The sequence below is a fragment of the Schistocerca nitens genome, chromosome 10 (genome assembly GCF_023898315.1).
Source record: "Schistocerca nitens isolate TAMUIC-IGC-003100 chromosome 10, iqSchNite1.1, whole genome shotgun sequence".
NCBI classification, from domain to species: Eukaryota; Metazoa; Arthropoda; class Insecta; order Orthoptera; family Acrididae; genus Schistocerca; species Schistocerca nitens.
In genome coordinates this window covers 115000604-115025780 of record NC_064623.1, presented here as the reverse complement: position 1 = coordinate 115025780, position 25177 = coordinate 115000604, and the positions used below count along the sequence as shown (strand labels likewise).

General features: G+C 42.3%; 1 protein-coding gene across 1 annotated transcript in view; it reads left to right on the top strand.

Annotated features, from left to right (window-relative positions):
* Window positions 1–25177, top strand: part of LOC126210232 (symplekin) — a 114273-nt gene that overhangs the window by 13048 nt on the left and 76048 nt on the right. The window contains exons 4-8 of the mRNA XM_049939420.1: window positions 10407–10562; window positions 12135–12286; window positions 12610–12764; window positions 15835–15987; window positions 24312–24458. Coding sequence (XP_049795377.1) covers window positions 10407–10562; window positions 12135–12286; window positions 12610–12764; window positions 15835–15987; window positions 24312–24458 — 763 coding nt within the window. The remainder of the gene's footprint in view (window positions 1–10406; window positions 10563–12134; window positions 12287–12609; window positions 12765–15834; window positions 15988–24311; window positions 24459–25177) is intronic.

Here is a 25177-nt window from a genome sequence, read left to right as displayed (position 1 = left end):
GATTGACTTGTGTAAAAATTGGACTGTGGCAAAACTGGGACTTTTGTAAGGGTGCTGACGACCGCGCAGTTGAGTGAGCACAGGACCCCCGAGCTAGTGTGGCCCTCTTTCCTTTCTGGGCTGCATACCTTCCTTTTCCACATCCTTCCCCATCCCCCATCTTCACCCCCCCCCACCCCACCCCACCCCTCTCACCTCCGCCTCTTCCCTTCCTTTTGTCCCCTTCTGGGTGTATGTTTAGTGCCTATGTCCAGAGACAGACGCTTAAAACTGCCAAACAGTCTCTCTTCTTCGCTTTCGCTGCTGGCAAGTCTCTGCCCTTCCCTCCTGCCCTTTACCCTCTTCTCCACTGTGGCGTTTGAGACCTCTCTTCTTTCCTTTTCTTTGTTCCTCCCTGTGCGTGTCTGAAGGCTGACCCATGCATTCCCACGTGTAGCCGGTGACGGGGTAATGCGTAATTCCCTGCCCCGGGTAGACAGGTAGGACACGTACGTACCCTCTGGTAACGGCTAGGCCCAGAGACAGATGATTACCCGAGCTGGTACCTTCCAAAAGTGCCAATTGGTCCCTCCGTCCGTTTCTCGGGAGGTGTGGACAATCACCTAAGGCAGGAGTGCCCTCAGAGGGCCCCCACAGGAAAGGAGCCCACCATCGGAGACACCGGTAATCATGGGGCTACTTCTGCAATGGTTTGCTCATCATCTACTATGTCTGCTCACAAGCTAAAGTTAAATGAGTCTCAGCCACGGACAGTTCTTCCATCAGTGCCACAGTTCCTTGTTGTTTCTCGGTCGGACAAAGGTATGATACGTTTTGTAGGCTATGATGTCTCTGTCCACGAAACTTTCCAATCCAGACACGTTTGACACACCTGTACCACCTCGTACTATGGCTACAGTTAACCAGCCATTACCATGTGTCTCCAACGAATTTAACATATTCACAAACTCCTTTTCCTTTACACCAAATAAATACACTTTCATTTACATTAATCTTACGTCTATTACGAGTATACAGGACAAAGGGTGAGGGAGACATATATGTTGATTTGCCGAAGTCTTTATTTGCATTTTCCGTGACATATGTTTTGTAGGCTATGATGTCTCTGTCCACGAAACTTTCCAATCCCGACACGTTTGACACACCTGTACCACCTCGTACTATGGCTACAGTTAACCAGCCATTACCATGTGAAAAAGTGTCATTCAAATCGATGCTGAAATTAAGTCTGCAACCACAGAACACGGACGGTCCATCTAGCAATGCGTGTGCAGCAACAGATTTAATTGTATTCTTCTTCTTGTCAGCAGCAGATGTTGACATTTCTACATCTTCTATTGTCTTTTATATTGTCTGTCTTGCACGGCCTTTAAAATTACTAAGGCCGTGCCGCCGAGTTTACATGGGGCTTATAACATTGAGATAACACAGGCCGGCGAGCGCTGTGCTAACGAGCCTATTTGTTTACATAAGATTAAAATTCCGAGCGTTACGTAAGCGAGCGATAAGCGCTTTGCGCGCCATTCGCGCTGCTGCTGTCGCACAGGCAACTGCATTGAACGCTGCCAACATGCGCTATAGAAGGATACGACGTCGTGCAAGACAGACAATATATAAGACAATAGAAGATGTAGAAATGTCAACATCTGCCGCTGACAAGAAGAAGAATACAATTAAATCTGTTGCTGCACACGCATTGCTAGATGGACCGTCCGTGTTCTGTGGTTGCAGACTTAATTTCAGCATCGATTTGAATGACACTTTTTCACATGGTAATGGCTGGTTAACTGTAGCCATAGTACGAGGTGGTACAGGTGTGTCAAACGTGTCTGGATTCTCCACAGTCAACCCTGTCATTATTCAGAAAGGTGTCAACACAATTACAGGTCCTGTAAAGTCTTGTTCCCAATTACGAAATGGCACCTTGTTGTTAGAAACAGTCAGTGCCCTCCAGGCACAAAAATTGTTATGTACTTCACTGCTACACACCTTCCCTGTCCAGGTGGAAGTGCACCGCACTTTAAATTCATCACGTGGGGTGGTTTACACACACTCCCTCAACAGATTGTCCGACGAGAAAATTAAAAACTACCTGTCTGACCAGGGTGTAACAGCTGTTCATAGTCATGAAAAGGGTGGACAAGGACTTGGTTCCAAGCCGTACTGTCTCCTTGACATTTGACAGAGTTCAACTTCCATCGAACATAAAAGTGGGCTATGAGATAATTTCCGTTCGCCCTTACATCCTAAACCCTACACGTTGCTATCGGTGTCAACGGTTCAATCATACCAGCCAGTCATGTTCCAATCTGGCCAAATGTGTTACATGTGGCAAGGATTCCCATGAGGGTGCCTCCATCACCTCGTTGCATCAACTGTATGGGTGACCACGCTGCTTCCTCTAGAGATTGATTTCCTGAATGAGCCGTTCATCTTTGAAAATGGGGCAGAGTGAAGGAAAAGGTGTCGACCTTTGCTGCTCGAAAGTTATTTGCCAGCCGAAAGCCCACTGTGCCTCATGCAAGTAAATACAGCACTTTCCTTGCCTCTCCTAGGCCTACAAAGGAGGCAGGCACGCAAACTTGTGATCTCACCTTTAGTGCCACAGTCGGCAGATCGGGCAACACAAAGATCGCCCGTTCCACCTCCCCACTATCACCTACTCACTCTATGGCTCACCCTTCATCGGGTTCTGCTGAATCACGAGCTCCAACATCAGACACCCGAATTTCCAAAAAAGAACCTACTCGTGAAGATTTTTACGTACCCCGACTTCACAACCATCGATTCCTCCCTCATCTCAACGTCCAAGAAGGCTAATAAGGAACCCAGTTCCTCTCCTTCTCCGCCACGTCGTGTCTCATCTACAGCACCACCTGGCGGTAACAGCCCTCGGCTGTCTTCTGTGTTGCCAAGGCGCACTGCTGGCGGCCGATCAACTGGCTGATCGCTGGTGGCAGAAGCTGCTCCTGAACAACCTATGGATCAGGATCTTCTGCCTTCGGCTGAATGTCGTTCCACGCTGTCAGCCGCCGGCTCTGAGCAGTCGTTGAGTTGATAGCAACCTTGGTCACATTCCCTTTTCTGTCCACCCTATGTCCATTATCCATTGGAATATCTGCGACATTCGAGCCAATCAGGATAAATTGTTGATCCTCTTACGATCCTACTTGCCGGTCATCTTCTGTCTTCAGGAAATAAAACTGCGTCCCCACGATCGCTTTGTTTTCCCTCATTTTCAGTCAGTCCGATTTGATCTCCCCTCTGTTGATGGCACTCCAGCACATGGAGGACTCGTGATTCTTCTCCATGATACTGTCTATTATAACCCAATTCCCTTGAACAGTTCCTTCCAAGCTGTTGCTGTCTGTCTTTCCCTTTCTGGATACACCTTCTCTCTTTGTACTGTATACATTCCATCATGTAAGAGGAAGGGCTGATCTCCTTCATATTCTTGGTCAGCTTCCGCCCCCCTATTTGCTGGTTGGGGACTTCAGTGCCCACCACCCGCTTTGGGGATCTCCGCATGGCTCACCATTGATAGGCGTCTTCCACCAAGCGGATCTTGTTTGCATCAACACTGGGGACCCTACATTTTTGTCTGCCTCCACGACAGATTTCTCACATTTGGACCTTTCGGTCGGTACTGTTCCGCTAGCTCAGCGCTTTGAATGGTTTGCTCTTGCTGATACACATTCGAGTGACCACTTTCCATGTATCCTTAGATTGCAGCCACAACTGCCATATATGCGCCCGAGACGCTGGAAGTTTGCCCAAGCTGATTGGACGCTTCTTTCATCTCTAGCTACATTCGATTACCGTCACTTTCCTAGTGTCGACAATGAGGTCACTCATATTACAGAAATTATCCTTACAGCCAATCACCAATTTGTATTGGAGGGCAGCGTGGAGGGTAAAAATCGTAGAGGGCGACCAAGAGATGAATACACTAATCAGATTCAGAATGATGTAGGTTGCAGTAGGTACTGGGAGATGAAGAGGCTTGCACAGGATAGAGTAGCATGGAGAGCTGCATCAAACCGGTCTCAGTCCTGAAGACAACAACAACAACAACAACAACAACAACATCCTTACAGCTGTGGTTCGTTCAATACCTCGCACCTCCAATTTGCCCCAGCGCGCCCCAGTTCCTTGGTGGAACGAGGCATGCCGTGACGCAATATGTGAACGGGGACATGCTCTTCACGTTTACCGCCACCATCCTACTTTGGCCAACTGTATCCGCTATAAGCAGTCCCATGCACGATGCTGTCGCATCATCTGTGATAGGAAGAAGGCAAGCTGGGACTTCTTTACTAGCTCATGTAACATCTTCACTCCCTCCTAGAAAGTTTAGAGTCGGATTCGAGGATTCGACGGTTATCTGGTGCACCTAGTTTCTCCCCGGTCTCTGGGCTCACTGTCGCACATGATACCTTAGTGGACTCCGTCGCAATTTCTAACTCATTGGGTCAACACTTTCCTGAGATTTCGAGCTCTTCAAATTACCCACCAGCTTTTCTCCCAAAGAAACGTGCAGTGCTTTCTCCTCTCAAAATCGCGAAAGCTATTATACTGTTTTCTGCATGGAGGAACTCCAACACGCACTCTCTTCTTCTTGCTCTTCCGCCCCAGGACCGGATGGTATCCACATCCAAATGTTGCTAGATTTATCATACCATAGTCTGCGCTACCTCCTTCGCCTTTATAATAAAATTTGGACTGACAGTACTTTCCCAGATGGTGGCGGGAAGCTACCGTTGGTCATTCCTGTTCTGAAACCTGTAAAGGACAAACATCTCCCCTCTAACTATCGCCCTATTTCTCTCACGAGTAGTGGATGTAAGGTTTTGGAGCGTATGGTGAATTGCTGTTTAGCCTAGTGGCTGGAGTCCTGAAGTCTTTTAACACGTGCCCAATGCGGTTTCCGAAAACATCGTTTTGCTGTTGACCGTCTTGTTGCTCTTTCCACTTATATAATGAACAATTTTCTCAGGAAACGCCAAACAGTAGCAATATTTTTTGATCTGGAGAGAGCATACGATACCTGTTGGAGGACAGGCATCCTCTGCACACTGTTCTGTTGGTGCTTTCGAGGTCGGCTTTCCCTTTTTCTTCTTGAATTTATGACAGACCGCACATTTGAAGTGCGGGTGAACACTACTTTATCCCTTACTTTCTCCCAAGAAAACTGGGTACCCCAGGGGTCCGTACTAAGTGTTGCAATGTTTGCCATTGCCATAAATCCAATTATGGATTGTCTCATTCCCGATGTTTCGGGCTCCCTCTTTGTGGCCGATTTTGCGATCTACAACAGTTCTCAACGGACCAGCCTTCTTGAAGGATGTCTTCAAGGATGTATCGATCGTCTCCTCTCTTGGAGCATCAAAACCGGCTTCCGCTTTTCTCCCAGTAAGACAGTTTGTGTCAGTTTTTGGCATCGTACGGAGTTTCTTCTGCCTTCCCTACATCTAGGCCCTGTCAACCTTCTGTACATGGCCGTCACTAAATTCTTGGGTCTTATGTTTGACAGAAAAGTGTGCTGGTCCTCCCACGTTTCCTATCTTTCGGCTCGCTGTCTGTGATCCCTCAACACCCTCCGTGTCCTGACGGTCCTTCTCCGCCTCTATCGCTCCTTAGCGCACCTGAAATTGGGCTATGGAAGCATAGTTTACTCCTCTGCTCGGCCATCTATCCTTCAGCGTCTCGACTCTGTCCACCACTGTGGATTACGTTTAGCGTCTAGAGCTTTTTACACCAGCCCTGTGGAAAGCCTTTATGCTGAGACTGCTGAACCTCTGCTGTCCAGTCGGCGAGTTGTCCTTCTGAGTCGTTATGCTAGCCATCTGTCTTCCATGCCTGCTAACCCACCCCATGACCTTTTTTTCGACACCTCCTTGGGTTTAGGGTATGCAGGCCGCCCTTCCTCTCTACTACCACCGGGAGTCCGCTTCCGTCAACTGCTACGTTCTCTTTCCTTCCGCTTTCCTAAAACTTTCTTGACAACTTGAGGTACAGCACTGCCTTGGCTCCGGCCCCGGACCTACCTGCTCCGTGACCTTTGTCAGTTTCCCAAGGATGGTACCCCTTCTCCTGTTTATCGCCAGGCAATTGCTGCTCTATGCGCACAAATGAAGGATGCCGCATTTATTTACACTGATGGCTCAAAAACATCATTTGGTGTTGGGAGTGCTTATATTGTTGGCGACACCCATATTAGATTTCGGCATCCCGACCAGTGTTCGGTTTTTATTGCGGAGCTTTACACTGTTCTCCAGGCTGTCCAATACATCCGTCGCCAACAGCGGATACAGTATATTATATGCTCCGATTCGCTCAGCTGTCTCCTCAGTCTCGAAGCTCTCTACTCTGTCCACCCTCTGGTCCACCAAATTCAGGACTGCCTACACTTGCTCCACTTGGGGGGCATCTCTGTGGCGTACCTCTGGATCCCAGGACATGTTGGTATCCGTGGGAATGAGGCGGCCGATATAGCGGCCAAGGTTGCAGTCTCTCTTCTTCAGCCTGCTGTTCGCATGGTTCCCTTCGCCAATCTATGGATTGTTTTATGTTGTGTTGCTCTTTTATGGCATGCCCATTGGTCGACACTTCCCAATAATAAATTGCGGGATGTGAAAGCTCTTCGCTGTGCTTGGACCTCTTCCTCTTGAACTCGCCGTCGGGAGGAGGTAATTTTCCCTAGACTTCGGATAGGGTACTGTCTTTTTAGCGATAGACATCTTTTCAGTGGGGATCCTTCCCCGCTTTGTCCCCACTGCTCTCAGCTGTGGATGGTGAGACACCTTTTACTTGAATGCCCCTATTTTACTCCATTATGTGCCCGTCTACAGCTGTCGCCTGATATATCTTCCATTTTAGCAGATGGCACGTGCTCAGCCCATCATGTTCTCGAGTTTATTAGTGTCAGTGAGATGTCAGTCATTTGAAGCTCTTTTTTGGGGACAAACAACCCTCCTTTTATAGTGGTTTTTTAAGCTTTCCTTTTTTTAGTTTCCCCACTTTTTTAGTTTAGCTCCCATTGCTGCTGGTTTCCAGTTTGCTTTTTTTTCAACCTTTTCCTAAGTCACTGACCGGGCGCTAATGACCATAGCAGTTTTGCGCCCTAAAACCCTAACAAAAAATAGAAAAATTCTCTGATTGGTCAAAACATTCTGTGTACTGTCTGCTGTGAGCTTGAGAGCTGCCTGGTAGCATTGTGTGCATGTGAGTGCGATATGGTAAGGAAAGTACATAAGCAGAGTAGAGATGAATGAGGAATCATTCTAGTGATGATATAGGCCACAAATGGGGAATTCCACTGAAATAACTTTCTTTGACAAATAAAAAATAGTCGTGGCCCAGCACCTGGGAACAAGCACTTTGGAAATGGCAAAACTGGTTGGCTGTACACATGCATCTATAGAAAGTAGTCGAAGCACAGTGCAAAGACAAGCAGGTGACAAGGTCTTGGATGTCCAAGCCTCATCACAGAAAGTGATCAAAGGCTTGGCTTATCTGTAAATTGGGAGCGTGGTCTGTGGCAGATCTGACGACAGAGTACAGTGCTGGTGCTGGCACAAGTGTTTCAGAGAATGCCGTTCAGCACTATTTAGCATGGGGATCCACAGCAGAAGACTCCTATGCCGAGCCAGTATTGTCGGTTAAGTTTGCAGTTAGCATGGGATAAGAGAGATTAGACCAGGAATCAGTGGAAAAGTGTCACCTGGTTGGTTGAATTTTGTTTCCTAGTACATTAGGTCAATGGCTGCATCTGGATATGCTGTCAGCCAGGCGAATGGCTGTTCAAAATATGCAGCTCACCACAGGTGCAGGCCGATGGGAGTAGTGTTAAGCCACTGAGGGACATTCACGTGGACTTCCAAGGAATTTGTGGTAGTGGACGAAAGCAGTGAGACAACTGTGTAATACAGAATCATCATTAGACCATAAGTATTCCTACAAAGGTTGAATGAAAATTAATGCCTACACCTTCATTAATTGGGTTTGGATGGGAATATTTTAATAAATCAAATGCAGAAATATTCCTCAGAATGTGATCTTTAATTACCAATATTCACCTTTCCACATAATCACCAGCCAATTGGATACATTTCTGCCAACGATGAACAAGTTTTCTGAAGCCGTCGCGGAAGAAGTTGACACTCTGTTTCCGCAACCAGTCTCACAGTTCTGACATAATTGTCTATCCATGTTTCGTCTCCTGTCACAGTTGAATGGAGAAAGGTGTCACCTTCATTATTTTAACGTGAGAAGAGTTCCTGGCAGATTTAAAGTCTGTGCGCTTTCATTTTATGAAGCAGCATCCGGGGTACCCATTGTGCACAGATCTTCCGATAGCCAAGCAAAGCAATAATGTGACCCACATGTTCTTGTGAAATGCCGATTGTGCTTGCAATTTCTCTCTGAGAGATACGACAATCGTCTGAATCGATCTGTCAGCATTTTCTTTGCAAACGCGGTGGTTGCTGTCACAGGACGTCCAACTCTGTCTGTCACACAGGTCAGATGGTCCCCCCTCAACATCTTTAAACTTACTTGCGCAATGAAGCACAGTACTCACATCAACACAATCACCATCAACTGGTTTCATTCTCTGATTAATCTCTTTAGGGGCGACACCTTCTGCTGTCAAGTGTTCAATGACTGCACATTCCTTAAATCGCTTTGACCTACCATCTGCGCAGGGTTCCATACTTTACACTGTAACAACAACCATTCAGTGCTAAGGATTCCCACCAACTGGAGCTGTAAAGAAGAGGTTTGGAACAAGCCAGTATGTGCCACATACCAATGCTGCCAACTGTTGAAGAGTTACGAAAGTGGAGGCATTACTTTCAGTCGAACCTTGTACATGCTTTGATTTCTTCCTTGATGGCAGTAGCATATTCCAGTAGTATAACTGTGTTACAAGGGCATAATCACCCACACACCCTGCAGGACATTGGTTGCAAGTAAACTGAAAACAATGGAAAATGAAACTATTAGCTTCCGAGCTAACAGATTTCTATCTATCTGTTCTGTCCACTATTGCACCTGGTATCTTGAGGTTGTTGTTATTATGTTAAATACTTAATATTCCCACATGATTGAAACAAAAACATTATTACATCATTGACTCTACAAATTGGCTGTTCTGCCATAATACCTTCCCATGTCTCCTCAAGACAGGCATTGCTGACACACTTAGAGGTAAGAGCGCCGATAGCCACTCATTAAATTTTGCCTTTCCAAAAATGGCTACTACAGAAGTAATCTGTGCACATTGTTATGAAGCAGCCATTGAATTATTTGTTGTACTCAGCAGCATGTTGTCATACTGGATAGTCAGCTGTCTTTTTGTCCAGTTTGGTGGCAGAAGTTGCAGCATAGCTGGTATATGAGATGGCACACCAACCTTCTATATACTTCCCAAAACCCTCGTATCCAAGAATTCTGTATACCCCAATGTAACTAGTTACTGTGCTCCCATTGAATGAATCTCTGCTTTTGTCAGCCAACACTTCCAAGAAATTGCTTGTTGCCTAGCCTCTCATATCAAACATACAAGCCACTTTCGTCAGACTCTAGATCACTGCTACCCACATCTGGATGCCTGCCACCTCTCAATACACAGACATCTCTCATACCCATAGGTTGCCACTATCGAACACTACCTGTCCCAATGTCCTTTAGAGTCCAGGGCCACTACCTCATTCCTTATAAACTGTACCAGTTATATCCTCACAGCTACTTCTCTTTAAGTTATGTAAATAATTCTGTGGCACAAGCACGGGAACTCGCATGCCACTCTCCTGTGCCATCCTGTTTATAGGCCCTTCAGAGGAAATCCTCCTAGTCTTTCAAAACCGCCAGACACCTTGTCTGGTTCACGTTCGCTGATGAGATTAGTGATTTCTGTTGCCAAGTATGCTAAGGTGGCACAATGTGCTGCTGAGAACTATATGCTGAAGTTCATTGGCTACTTCATGTGTGCCATTCAGCTCCTTCCCTCCACCACCAACTTTTATGCTCTACTTGATGGGAGTGAAGAGTTATCCTTGCAATGCATCCTTTACTCCTGTAATCATGCTGGCCTCAGTCTGGGTCCTCACACCCTCTACCCAACAGCTTCCCTTTTTTGTGTCCTGTCACCCCTTTTTGATCCACACCTTCATATCTCCATCATTGAGTGCCACACACCACTGGCTCTGACACCTGTGCATCACATGCTCGGCCTGTGCACCCACCATGCCTTCCTAATACATTGCATTGCACATATTCATTATATTTGCTTCTTTGACATGTTCCAACTCATAATGTTTAATGTGAATATAATCTATGGAACAAGTAAGTGACTAAAATAGTTTGTGCATATGTGTGTAAATCTATTTTTGATAAACCTGCAGTATTCGTACGCATGCTGTGAAGTTCCTGGAGAATGTTGTCCTCCTGCAGACATATCCAGAACCTGATGGCATGGTGCGTAGAGATGACTTCTCTCTAGAAGATGTACCAATGACACTTAAAATAGCAAGAAGAAGAAAACTGGAGGAAGAGGCCTTGTAAGTAAATCTCAATTTCCCTCTGTTCCTTGTGTGTGTGTGTGTGTGTGTGTGTGTGTGTGTGTGTGTGTGTGTGTGTGTGTGTGTGTGCAGTTTTGAAAATGAAACATAATAGACATATAGCAGGTAGTGATCTCAGATGGCTTATAGATAACAAGAGAAGGGATTCAACTGTTTTGTTTCATGGGATACGATTATACAAAATAAAAACAATTACTTCCTATCTAATTACCTTAGTGTGTAAAATGTACAGAATCAAAGGTAAACAAAAAATATGTAAATCTAAAGACTCTCTCTCCTGAACACAGCACGAGTTTAAGAATGGGCATATCCTCACGGGGTGTCAAGAGTGAGAAATGAAATAAATGGGAACAGTGTGTTCTCCTCCCTGAATTAATAGTTTCTTAGACAAGATGCATGTTCTGTGGGCACTGAATGGACAGACCAGTTACTATATTGGTGTAAGACATACAGGCTACTGATTTAAGTACTTTAGGAGAAAAAACCTGATTCAAAACCTAAAGAAACAGTTATCTCACTTTTTGTTCATTGATTAACATCTCATCAATAAATTCTCATTATTGTGTTGTAGCTGAGAGATTTTTTTTTTTCTTCCAACTGTATTCACATTGTTTTAGATTTTCATATATCTGGGAACCTATTCCAAATACTTTCATTAACATTCTGTAGTTGTGCATCATATCGGATGTTTCCTAGAAATTAAAATTTATTTTCACTCCTCCCTGTTCTGTGCAGTTGTGCTCCAATTTGGCATATGTTGCATGCTGTCTTCATGGTGTATTTTTTTTTTTTTTTGTGTGTGTGTGTGTGTGTGTGTGTGTGTGTGTGTGTGTGTGTGTGTGTTGGGGGAGATAAAAGTTTCACTCAAGGTGAGTGACATACTTAATTTTGCACACCGTTGTTGTCAGCAGTCGCTTTGAACTGTGAGGTACTATGAGAATGAAAGAGTGTTGCGCCAGCTGTTGGTACTTCACAGCTGATGAGAGCGGCAGACGTGTGTTTCGAAGCGAGAGATATTGTGACATTCTCAGGTCAATAAACCAAAACTTTGGCGTCTTAACAAATACATAAGAAACAGTTGGGTATTTATGACAACCAAGATTATAAATGTAATTGTTGCTCGTTTAACTTGCAGCAATTTAAGTTGTGCTATTAGGTTCCAACCAACAACCACCTTGTAATTCTTGCCACATTTGAAAAAAAATCTAATATTTACGATAACAGCAAAGAAGAGAAATAATGCAATTTTGGTGCTAGAAATTCATTGCTTCTTGTCACCTCTCATTGTGTACGTAAAATTGTTGTCTGTCACATTGGTTACGCAAAACTTGATGCATTGCTAATGTGCGAGCCGTAGAGAGAAAAAAAACTGCAACTGGCGCTGACAGTCATCTGTGCTTCAGTTGTATGTTATCGGCTATACTGGGAGCAGTGCCTGCTTAAGTGCTGAATTTAAATTCCTGGGTGGTATTAACCTTTTTACATATTGAACAGTGTACTTCACGATTGAGTTTTGCTGATGGCTTCTGTCTCGAATCTCTCTGTTGTCAGGATGGTCTTCGAGCTGCTCCTGAACTTCCACGGATCCCCTCACATCAGCAGTGTTAACCTCATGACGTGCATGGGGTCCTTGACACTCATAGCAAAGATGCGACCACAACTTTTCATGGGGAAAGTCATCAATGCCTTTGAGAAGTTGCATCGTAAGCTACATAATTATTATAATTGACTTAGACCTGTAAAGTGATCTGAACTGCATATGATTTGATTTTTTCAAAGTTTAGTGAAAAAGGATTGACCAGAAACTTTGCTTGATTTACTATTTATCACAATGTTTGCATCATGTGCAAACACACCAGACATTTGCATCTGGAAATGTCATTGATGTTACACTATTTGCCATGTGATAGATGTGTACAAAATCAATATTCTTGACATGTATCAGAAGTGTTCACTGGCAAACATACTTTTTAATCGTGTTTTTGAGTAAAGAGATCTGAACTCATTGTTTGTAATTTCCTTACAGAGAACCTTCCACCGACATTGTCAAAGTCGCAAGTTAGTTCGGTGAGCAAGCACCTGAAAATCCAGTTGCTGAATCTACTGAAACAGCCGTCTTCTGTAGAGTTCCACAACAACATTACTGCCTTGCTGACTGAACTGGGTGCTACTCACCAGGAGGTAATGTATCAGTCTTATGTGAAAAATGTCCTGCTAAGAGAACATGTTTGTTGTCCAAAAGCTACATATCACCCACATAGAAATGATTCTAGTGCAATGTATGAAAGGTTATGAGTTCCATGGCTAGTCATTTGTAAATTAAAATCATTCATTTGTCAGGGCTATCACCCCTCTTGTTGTTTGGTTACTACCAGTGCTTGCTTGCCTTCTTCCTCAAGTTTTCACAGGAATGGGAGTCGGTAGCTGATGTCACCATAGAGAGGGGAAGATTGCAATCATGTAGTGACAGCAGGCCACACATTTATTTTACGAGACAGTCTTACTAATGGCAGTTGTCAGTTTTACTCCTGACAAAGCGGACAGAGATGACACTCAGAACATTGAGTTGAAATTGGCAATAGAGACAGTAACAACAGCATAAATGCTTCAGGCAAGGATTTCTTATGGAAAATATGTATGACGATTCCTCTTTCCAATAGTGGATGTGTTTTGAAATACATGATAGGTTAAAATTGCGTGCTCGTCCTCTAGTTGAATTTAGACTGGTGGCTTCCCTGAGCACTGTTCTCGTCAGTGGATCTATGCAAATGTAACTCGCTGCTTCAGGTCTGCCACTATTTCTCTCCTTCCAATTCTGTAAGTGCCATTCATGAGCTGGCAAGAGCAAAAGTTAAGGCTCCAGCATCGGCTACACCATTGCAATTTCATAACCACTTCTACAACCCTGTAGATCACATAACATAAACAGATACAAAGAAAGTAAATTGGAAAAAGAAAACCCTATATGGCAAGCACCCGTATCATCTAACACAGCCATACATCGATAAAGACGCATCAAACACATGGCTAAGAAAAGGCAATATATACAGTGAGACGGAAGGATTCATGATTGCAATACAGGATCAAACAATAAACACCATATATTACAGCAAGCATATTATTAAAGATCCTAATACCACAACAGATAAATGCAGACTTTGCAAACAACAAATAGAAACAGTAGATTACATCACAAGTGGATGTACAATACTAGCAAACACAGAATACCCCAGAAGACATGACAATGTAGCAAAAATAATTCATCAACAACTTGCCATACAATATAAACTAATAAAACATGTTCCCACATACAAGTATGCACCACAAAATGTACTGGAGAATGTTGAATACAAATTATACTGGAACAGAACCATTATAACAGATAAAACAACACCACGTAACAAACCTGACATCATACTCACCAATAAAAAGAAGAAATTAACACAACTAATCGAAATATCCATACCCAATACAACAAATATACAGAAGAAAACAGGAGAAAAAATTGAAAAATACATCCAACTGGCTGAGGAAGTCAAGGACATGTGGCATCAGGATAAAGTTGACATTATGCCAATTATACAAGAGTTATACCACATGATATCCACCAGTACATCAACGCAATACAGCTACATCCAAACGTGTATATACAACTACAGAAACCTGTAATTATTGATACATGTTCAATTACCCGAAAGTTCCGAAATGCATTGTAACATGTACCGTACAGTTAAAAGGTAGTCACGCTTGATCAAGGTCCGTGCCACTTTCCATTTTTAACCAGACATAATGTCTGAGAAAGGAAAGAAATAATAATAACCACCATCAACATATGATTAAAATACTAAATTTATATAATTGGTGTGAAATGCCAAAATTTTAGAACATGTTCAATGTAATACTTTTTATGTTGGAAAGTAACTGAAATATTATGAAAATCTTGCCACTAGAATGTGGAAGTAGAAGTTATTCTGTAGTCCTAATGCTACTTTGAAAGGGGGTGGGTGGGGTGGAGTAGGTGTTTGCTTACTCTTTTATTTCAATACAACAATAATCACTTCTTTGATAGTGGAGGGTATATTAGCATGTAAAAGAATCTGCTAAAAACATCCTAATCCAAAATTACTAAACACAAACAGAAATTACCTTCATTTCTCAAATACATGCTGCCACCTACTTAGAACATTCCCGAAACAATATGTGAAGTACAGCAAGTGCATGGCATAAATTATATATTACAATCAGGCCTAGTGAGGCTAGCTCATTTCCTGAACTAGACCAAATAAAATTTGGACGTAGTATACATGCTGCATGAGGATGCAGGAGGTTAGACTTGCTTCACAGAACTTGCTACACGAATGGTTTGGAATATCATTTATCGTGGACCAAATGTTCCAGAATGATTGTGTATGTAGTGGGTGTTGGTAAAATTTAACTGACTTTCACATTCAGTAATTGTTTGGTGTTTAATAATGGTTGCAGAACTGACACACAGACTTGTAAGTATTTGGATGCTTTCTTGTAATGGGCCACACATACTCACATTAACTTGTCCCAGTACAGTGAAATATGAAAGTACTTCTGCCATCTCTGACATAAATATGTCTTTACCTTTGTTATTGGTATTGACAGAAATCACTAGTAAAATGAGTTAATGCTAAAACATGAAATATGTGTGAGAATTCTTGAGGAGCCATTGAAGTTGAAGTTTTTCAGTAACTAGTTAGCTGATGTATTTTTAGCTTTCACTTCACCCCCCCCCCCCCCCCACACACACACACACACACACTTCTGTTCCACAGCAGAAACTCAGGTAGGCATGCATGACTTGTGACCTACCCTCACAGCTATACTTCCACCATAAGTAAAACTGGGTTGGTGGTTCGTGAATTTTGCCTGCAGGGCTCAGCCTGTAAGAACATTGCCCACCAAAGGCAAGGTACCAGGTTTGAGTCTCCACCTGCCAGACAGTTTAAATTTTTCTGGAAGTATCAAACAAACATTTCTCTTGTAAATTTGTCGAATTATAAAAGTTATGGAAATGGTTGAATTCTATGGTCAGAAATCTGGAAAACTAGTTAATTTCTACAAGGAACTTGATGCTGTTGGGACTAAGGAAAAGACAGATGAGGGCCAAAATAAGAAGAAACATACGTCATTGTGTGTGTTTATATATGTATGTGTGTTGTGCGCGGGCGTGTGCCAAGTATCTGCCCAGTGAACATACTTGAAATATGTAATTTTATTGTAGGTGATGCGGGCATTCCCCCACCCAGAGGAACTGCGGCGCCGACAGAAAAGAGTGGCACAGATGGCCCCAGATTTGACCCCACCGTCCAGCAAGAAATCTCGCCTCAAAGTCGAATATGAGGAAGAGGCTTCAGAAGATGACGAGACCGTGCAGGTACGAATACAGCGTACAGCGATTCCCCCCCCCCCCTTCCTAAAACAGATGGTCTGATGTGAGCATGATGAACATTTCTAGCAATATCTACATCTATATAACTGTATTCTGCTGATTGCATTAGTGTGTGGCAAAGAGTACTTTGTCCCACAGTATTTTCTTTCCTTCCCTGTTCTGTTGATGATGTGGGAACAATGTCGTTGATAAGAATAATGTATACGTCGGAAGACTGGTTTGATGCAGCTGTCTGCACCAGACTTTTCTGCTAGAACCTCTTCATCTGTGTACAGCTTCTGAACTTGTGTACTGTAGTTAACCTGTCATCACCCTCCACAATTTCTACTCCCCACCTCCCCTCCACGACCAGATTGGCTTTTCCTTGATACCTGAAATAACTTTGCAATTTTTCCATTACACTTCACCATGGTGTGCAATGCCTGTTTCGTTGTGTTAGCCATTGGAAGTGGATGAGCACCTGGGCTTAGTAAATAAACTCTTATTGAAATGCTTTCTTCTTTTTAGAATTGCTTTTTTCTCTTCTATTAGTGGTACTTATTAAAATCTTCACACTGATGAAGACTACTTGAGAATGAATTTGACAAATACAAATGTACAAGCATCATTCAATAAGTAATGCCTGACTTTTAATGGCTTAAAAACAACCACATAGGCAAACGTCCATTTTGGTGCTTCACATTTGATGTTTGATTTGTGCACCGGTGAAGTTCTGCACCATTCTGAAAGATGGCAGAGCCGTAGTGCAGCATCAAAATGGTGTCTGCATACAACTCGTGTTACAAGCACGTGCTGTTATTGAATTCTTGTGTCCAGAAAAAGAAACCATGGTGAACATTCATAAACGTTTCTCTGCAGTGTATCGCAATACAGCACTTGATAGGAGTACTGTTGGGCGAAGAAAGTTACAGCCTCAGAAAGTGCTCCATGATCAGCCTTGCTCAGGACATCATGTCACAACCACTGCTCCAGACATGCAGAATTGTGCGGATTCCATTATTCGTACCGACCAGTGCATCAAAACTCAGCAATTGGCTCTACAGTTGTTGGTCAGCATTGGAAGTGCATCTGCAATGATTGAGACTCTCAGATATTCAAAGAGGTGCTCACGACGGGTTCCACTAATGCTCACAGTGGACCACAAGATTCAGAGAAAGACAATTTCATGTGAATTGTTGGAGTGTTTTGAGACCGATGGAGAGGCCTTTGTCACGGTTCATTACGGAGGATGAAAGCTGGGTGCACCACTTTGCACCAGAAACAAAAAGGCAGTTCACGGAGTGGCATCCTCCTCATTCACTATAAAAGAAGAAATATTAGATAACCCCCTCTGCCAGAAAAGTCATAGTGACAGTCTTCTGGGATTGTGATGGCGTCATTCTCATGGATGTGATGCCAAGAAGGTGAGCCATCAATTCAGAGGCATATGTGATGACTCTGAATAAACTGAAGAACTCTTTCTGACATGTTCGATCGGACAAGAATAAAGCAAAATCTTGCTCCAACACAATAATGCACATCCACACACAAGTCAGAGAACCTGGGAACACATTGCCAATTTGGTTTGGATATCATTGCCTCATCCACCTTACAGTCCAGACCTGGCACCTTCGGACGTCTATCTCTTTGTACCACTTAAAGATTCTGTATGGGGGACACACTTTGAAGATGACAAGAGTATCGGTCATGCAGTGAAAACAGGACAGAAGCTTTTACCAGCAGGGAATTCAGGCTCTTCCACAACATTGGTGTACAGCCATAGAACACGATAGAGACTCCGTAGAAAAACAGGACATGGACAAGACGTGTCGATATATATAGTCAGTAAATTCTGACTCCTAACAATAAATATGTTCTGAGAGAAAAAATGTGGGGCATTACTTATTGAATGACCAGTGTTCAATGAGATTCTCTCTCTCTCTCTCTCTCTCTCTCTCTCTCTCTCTCTCTCTCTCTCTCTCTCTCTCCCCCCCTCCCCCCCCCTCCCTCCCTCCCGTCCCCCCCCCTCCTCTCTCTCTCTCTTCCATATGTTGATCTATTATAATCGATTGTTCAAGCAGCGGCAGAACATACACATGTAAAAGATGGTTGTAACTGGCAAGCTTTCAGAGCCAGTGTGGCTCCTTCTGCCTGGGAGTCACTGGCTCTGAAAGCTCGCCAGTTAAAACTGCCGTGTGTGTGTGTGTGTGTGTGTGTGTGTGTGTGTGTGTGTGTGTGTGTGTGTGTGTGTGTGTGTGTTCTGCCACTGCTTGGTGATTAGATTTTTATCCACCCAATTAAATAATTTTGTCAGTGGTTTAATTTCGTTGCAGGCGTCGTCAGGGAATAAGTGAATTAGCACATATATTACTTATATTTTATACAATCATGATGAATGGAATCAGTCTTGCATTATTGCTGGGAAATATTAGACAGAAGGTGCAGTATCAATATTGTGCATCACTCGCCACAATAATGTTGTAACCATTTGTTTTGGGAGCTCATTATTGTAATGACTGCTCCAAAGTAAATATATTGTCTCAAGAAAGTTTTTGAAAATAATCTATTAGAATTTAGTGTTACTTCGGCACTCCATCATGGCAGTTGGCTGCAAGTATAAATAATTGAGGACTCAACAACTGTTAGAGGGGAGAAGAGAGGTGTGGGGAGAATGTCACGAATCCCTGTTGCAGGGCAGCAAACCTATACCCACGTTTCGTGCTTCAGCAAAAGCAGATTTATTTCTACAAATTGTGTAACAGTTATCAGAAATTATGTGTGTTGTGGTTGGCAGGACAGCCAACACCATGTTACTAGAGGAGGCCGAAAGGTACGCTTTTTAGCTCACGCAGGTTGGTGTGAGGTCTGGAACATGACAAGGAATTAGAATTCAGAAAGCGGACGTAATTAGTTTGATACTTAACTTTAATCCATTAATGATGAATGTCGGTTTTGACAGTACATGATTCACAATATCAATAGTAACTGATAATGGCACCTTGCTAGGTCGTAGCAAATGACGTAGCTGAAGGCTATGCTAAACTATCGTCTCGGCAAATGAGAATGTATACTAACGGACCACGGCTGATTTAAAAGCTACCACCTAGCAAGTGTGGTGTCTGGCGGTGACATCACAATATGAAATTACAGTTAAACACAATTTCTGATAGAAAACCAATGTAATTAATTATATACATCATTTACATGCTGCATGTTTCATGATTTATTTTAGTCACTTTCCCGGTCACTCTCGGCCATGCCAGTAGGTGAAGACTGGTTATCAGCTATGTGCAGACTAAGCTATCAAGTTCCACTGTGTCTGTATTAGATGAGTCCCCAATAGAGTAATTAGCATGTATTAATTGTCACTTCCAATTTCCATTACGACATCGCACCTCCTGTAATTGTGCTCCACCTCTTGCACTTTTCTTCAGTACCCTTCCCAGTCATTTGGAGTGAATGAATTGAAGGATTGGCTCTGTTTTTTGAGACTGGCTGCAGACATGTCACTAGAGTTGTTGTGCTCTGTTTAATTTTTGCCCGTACAAGTTCATTTGCATTCAGTTCACAATTGTTCAGCAGCAGGCAAACCATAGTGTGGTTAGCCAGTTTGTCTACTGCATACGTCTTTTCACTGGGTGTATTCGCCTGCACCAGAGCACACAGCTCAGCATTTGTCAAATTGTCATTATGTTTACTTTTATGCAGCTGAACTCTCTTATCGCCACCCTTGGATAGTATATTGAAGGAGTTTTGTCCACCTGCCTACAGTGATAATACACGTTGTCCATATCAATAACAGAATCTGGCAGAATATTTGGGAGCACCATCTCTGAAAGCCATTTCTCAAAAATCTGAGTTCATTTGGCCATGACAGTTTTCTGCTCAGATTTTTGCCCAGAACTTTAGCTGCCCTTACTCATCATCAGTTATCTGCTATATTAGCTGGTGCTTTGCCTCTCCATTTTCTGCAATCCATTGCTTCCTTCTTAAGGCTGCTGTATGTTGTACCGTCCATCGTGTCATCCAGTATCTGTAATCTCTTCCTTCCTCGCTTCATTTTCCCTTCTACATAACCTTCTAAAACTGTTTCTATCAGTCCGTCATTCTTTCTTAATATATGCCCAATCCAATTTCTCTTTATTACATCTAGTAACTTTTCTCTCCCACTCTTCTCAGTACCTCTTCATTTTTACTCTGTCCATCCAACTTATTCTTTCCATCCTCCGCCATGTCCAGATCTCAAAAGCCCCCAGTCTTTCTGTCTTTTTTCCTCATAGTCCATGTTTCAGCGCCATATAGGACAACACTCCATACAAGACATTTTATGAGTCTCTTTCTGAGTTCTCTGTCCAGGCCGCTGCAGAAAATTCTCCTTTTCTTATAAAACGCCTCTTTTTGCCATTGCTATCCTTATTTTAATTTCCGTGGTGCACTTCCAGTCGGTGTCTATCCTGCTTCCTTACTACACACACGTATTTCACGCCTCCTTCTGGAGGCACTTCTCCGTGCTGTAAAACCCAGTATATCTTGTAGCCTCTGTCAGCATTTGCTGCATGTCAGGTTGCTTTCAAACCATGACTCGTCAAAATAAAAAATATTTTGAACTATGGAAAATCTAGGGTGGAATGTAACAATATTATGAAAAGGAAAGTTGCTACTCACCATATAGTGAAGATGCTGAGTCGCAGATAGGCACAACAAAAAGACTGTCACAAATAAATCTTTTGGCCATTAAGTCCTTTGTCAAGACACACACACACACACACACACACACACACACACACACACACACACACACACACACACACACACCATTGACTTGATTAAAGTTTTTTAATAGGGTTCTGGCCCATCTCCAGTTCGTCTTCTCATGCAGCACTGGAAGAAGTTTTGCTATGCTAGGAAGTACTTTCTGTTGTGCTTAGATTTCTGCTATGCTATTCCTTATAATTAATTTACTGAAGTCACCAGCTTCTTGAGTATCACTGTGTCTTGTCCTAAGTGGAAAAAAATAAAAATAATTTAACAGCTGCCTAGTTGGAAGAATTGTCAAATATAAGCAGCTGTACGCTTGTACGGTACAAATTAGGGCTAAAACTGATCTTTTCTTTATGGACTACCAGGCGATTCTTCTGGATGAGAGCTTCTGGGCTTTCTAAACCTATTTAGAGTTGAAACACCTTTGCCAATGTAAATGGCAGCTCTCTTTCTGGCCCGAGTGATAGGGTGTAGCAGGTTTGTTGTTGTTGTTGTTGTTGTTGTTTCCCCCCCCCCTCGCAGCACTCCAGCATTATTATGCATAATGCATAATGTTATGAGCACCACTTCATACTACAAATCTCCCTTTCCTTTTATGAGTAGTGGGAGTTGTATATAAACCGTCTGATGGGCCTGGAACAGTGTCTTAACTCACTTCAAAATAAGAGATGAGCAACAAGCAATGCACAACACAAAGTGGACAATACATGAGCATTCGGTAATGGTTGGCAGTGCTGTAAAAGTGGTGGAACAGGCCAGAGCTCCACCAGTAACTTCAGCAACTATAGACCAAAACACCAACACCTGAAACTGCCATGATATAGTGTCTGAACAATAGGAAGAGTGAGGTCTGTTGTTAAAATGCTAAAAGTAAATATTACCTTCATTATCGTGCATTAAAATAGGCTTTATCTTGAGAGTGGGACCAATAATGCTGGTAATTTGATGAAGAGCCAAAAGTCTTTTTGTAAACAAGTAAACAGGAAATGTGAATTTAAAGTAGTACAAGAGAATTACAGCGAACTATGTTATCTAGCCAGTAAACTTGTTCCCAGTGCATGCAGCACAGGTGATGCAAGGGGTGTCTAAGTAACAATTTTTTTATAAACCGTGATTATTTGTATTTTGAAATGGGGCAGTGCAAAAAAATATATTCATTATGAGCTGTGTTCCACAGCACATTTAAGAATTATGGTTAACCATCTACATTCACACATTGTAACAGAGTGTCCTATCTGGGCAGGCTCGAACACTTACTGAAATTTGACATGCAACATTATGCAGTGGTGTATACTATCTAAAATATTAAAGGGTGAAGGAATATGAATTAAGAGGGCATTGTAATTAGGTGTCATTCTTAGTTTCCTTGGGACAGAAACTTTGGTATTACAAAACAGTCCATAAGGAAACGTGACTGAGTTGGCTGTGTACGTCAGATATCAGATTGTTGCGAACTGCAGTAAAATCAAGAAGTTTCTTTTCAAGAAAGTATGAGCATTTTTACTGAAATACATAATTATGAAGTGGCTCTACTGGGATGACCTTTGCCCATTGCAACCATGAGCATTTAGCATACCCAACAGCATGAGTCTCGTTAAAATCTACAAAGTAGAGCGAAGTAAAAGAATTGCTGCATTACATACCTGAAGAGTGGACAGTTTTATAATGAACTTTGTGCATGGCCACTTGGTGAAAATGAAACATTTTGTGTTTTCCACAAAGTCACACTGGTTGTGGTTGATAGGGTTGGCAGCTAGAAATTTTGGAGACAATATAAATACTTGTTGTTGTTTTCAGTCCTAAGACTGATTAGATGCAGCTCTTCATGCTAGTGTATCCTGTGCAAGCCTTATCATCTCTACCGTAGCTACTGTTACCTACATCCATGTCAACCTACTTACGGTGGTCACGCATTGGTCTCCCTCTAAAATTTAAACCCTTCACTCTTCCTTCCATTAATGAATTGAAGATTCCATGATGATTCAAAATGTCATACCAAACACTCCCTTCTTTTAATCCACTTGTGCCATAAATTTAATTTTTCCCCAATATGATCCAGTACTTCCATGATAATTAATCAATCTACCCATCTATATTGTGTGTGTGTGTGTGTGTGTGTGTGTGTGTGTGTGTGTGTGTGTGTGTGTGTTTTGTAGTCAACATTGTCAAAAACTTTGTCTACAAATGCTGCTGACATAGGTTTTCTAAATCGTACAGTCAGTATTGCCTTGCATGTCCTGCATTTCTCCAGGACCAAAATGGATTTTCTCAGGTACCAGCCTCTGCCAATTTCTTCATTCTTCAACAAATAATTCATGTCTGTATGTTGTAAAGTAGTGTTTTAAAACATGAAACTTTCCTCGCTTGAAAGTCACTCAACTGAGGCCTTTCCTTTTAGTATGCGCAAATAACTTTGCAGGCAAGGATTCCATGAGAGATTAGGAATGACTTAAGATAGATGGAGAAAAATGTCAAAAAAGTGGAAATTTTTAATGAGAAAATACGTTCAAGAAGTTGGTTGTAATATTTCCCAGCAATTGAAAATTTCGGTAACATGAATGATAATGAGACTTGTGTGCTTGTTATAAACTTCTGCTTATTACTGGAGTGGTATGTAACACTGATTTCTGGAGGGGAATGGGAGGTATTTGCGAGCGCAGGTGGCAAAAATGGGTTTGTGGCAAATGTATTGTTAATATTTAAAGTCTAGGACAGAATATTGTGGTTATTCTTATAGAACGTTAAAAGTTAATCCATTACTTGTCTTCTTCTTCTTCCTCTTCTCTCTCTCTCTCTCTCTCTCTCTCTCTCTCTCTCTCTCTCTCTCTCTCTCTCTCTTTTATATCCTATGTATTTTGTTTCACAATGCTGTGCTCTCATTTTTAGTCACCAAGCAGCGATTTGGCTCGCTTTATATGACCAGTCTTTTTTTTTTTTTTTTTTTTTTTTTTTTCCCCCCTCCCCTCCCCTCCATAAATAAATCTTATTTAAATCGACACTTTAATTTGCACTGCGGTGAAACCGTATTTAAGAAAGTAGGCTGTTACATTGGAATTAGATAGGGTACTTGAAATGTGAAGAAACGGTATCTTATTATAAAGTCAAGTGAACCCCTCGTTAGTGGAGACCTTGGGTTCGAAATGAAATAACTGTTGACAGAATGACGGAACAATTCATTGTCGGCCAACTATGCTACTGACAGTGAGAGTAATAATGTAAGCAGCAGTGATCCCTCATAAGCCACTGAAGACAGCTGTCGACAGCAGTATCACTCCATGAGTGACCTTCCTCTGCCATTATGGTTGTGTGCTGTTCAGTGACCTAATTTCTTCCACAGCAGCACACATCCTCCTCCTCACTTGCAGTCTCCCAAGTGCTGCTGCTTTCTCCCCTTTAATACAGCTCTCTGTCTCTGCTCTTGCTACACCTTGCTGACTATGTTATATGTAACTTTAGTAATATCACACAGTATTATTGTAAAGAATGTTTAGGGTCTACTTATGTGATCAGTGAAGATAACCAGCTTGCTGTCTTTAGTCAGTCATACGTAAGCATAACCTGTGTTACAGGTTGTGAACTCGGAACCCACAGTGGAACCTGTCTCTACGGTGCCTGCTCCAATTATTTTGTCAGAAGAAGTCATAGATGCTGCAGAGAAATATATCCTAGAGCGTCTGACACCAGAAGTTGCCACGCAGCTCGTCATCCAAAATATGGTAAACGTTAATTAGTACTATAATCTTCAGATGTTGCTAATACCAAGTCATTGAGTCTTTACAGATTGTTTTCTGTATGGTGTGTGGAAACTGTAAAACGAGTTAAGACACACACAGATGGATAAAAATGGTTGTTTGTCCACTCTCCACTCGTGACTAACACAGTGTAAGCTGTGCCTAATAATCATATGAGGTATTCTCTGAAATGATATGCACTTTTCAGTGACTCGAAGTTTCAGGTAGACTTGGTGATTCATTCAGATGGGTCGACAGACAGTTCACAATGTTCATGATGCCATGGGATTTTTTCCAGTTGTTTCAGTATTATAAAGTGTGGGTTTATTACAGTTAAGTTTCCATTAAACATAAAATGTTGCAATCAGTACCTGTAGTTTAAACTTTTTTTGTGAATGTTTCGAATTGTATTTTGCTCTTTGCCTTTGCATTTTAAAGTGTTTCTTTGAACACTGTTTGAACATTATATTTTTCATTAGCACTTTGTGCTGTGTTTTTTATCTGTAGTGTTGTCACGTAGGTCGCCGTGTTTTGGGCAGTTGAGCTCAAGCACGGCATCGTATTAGTGTCTATATCATTTTGTGATTTTTCGACAATGGAAAATCCAGAATTGAATGTAACAATATTGTTACATTTTGTAATTTTTGATTCCCTGTGGAAGAACTTGTCACCAGTGACACATTTTTTCCCCTTATTTGTTTTTT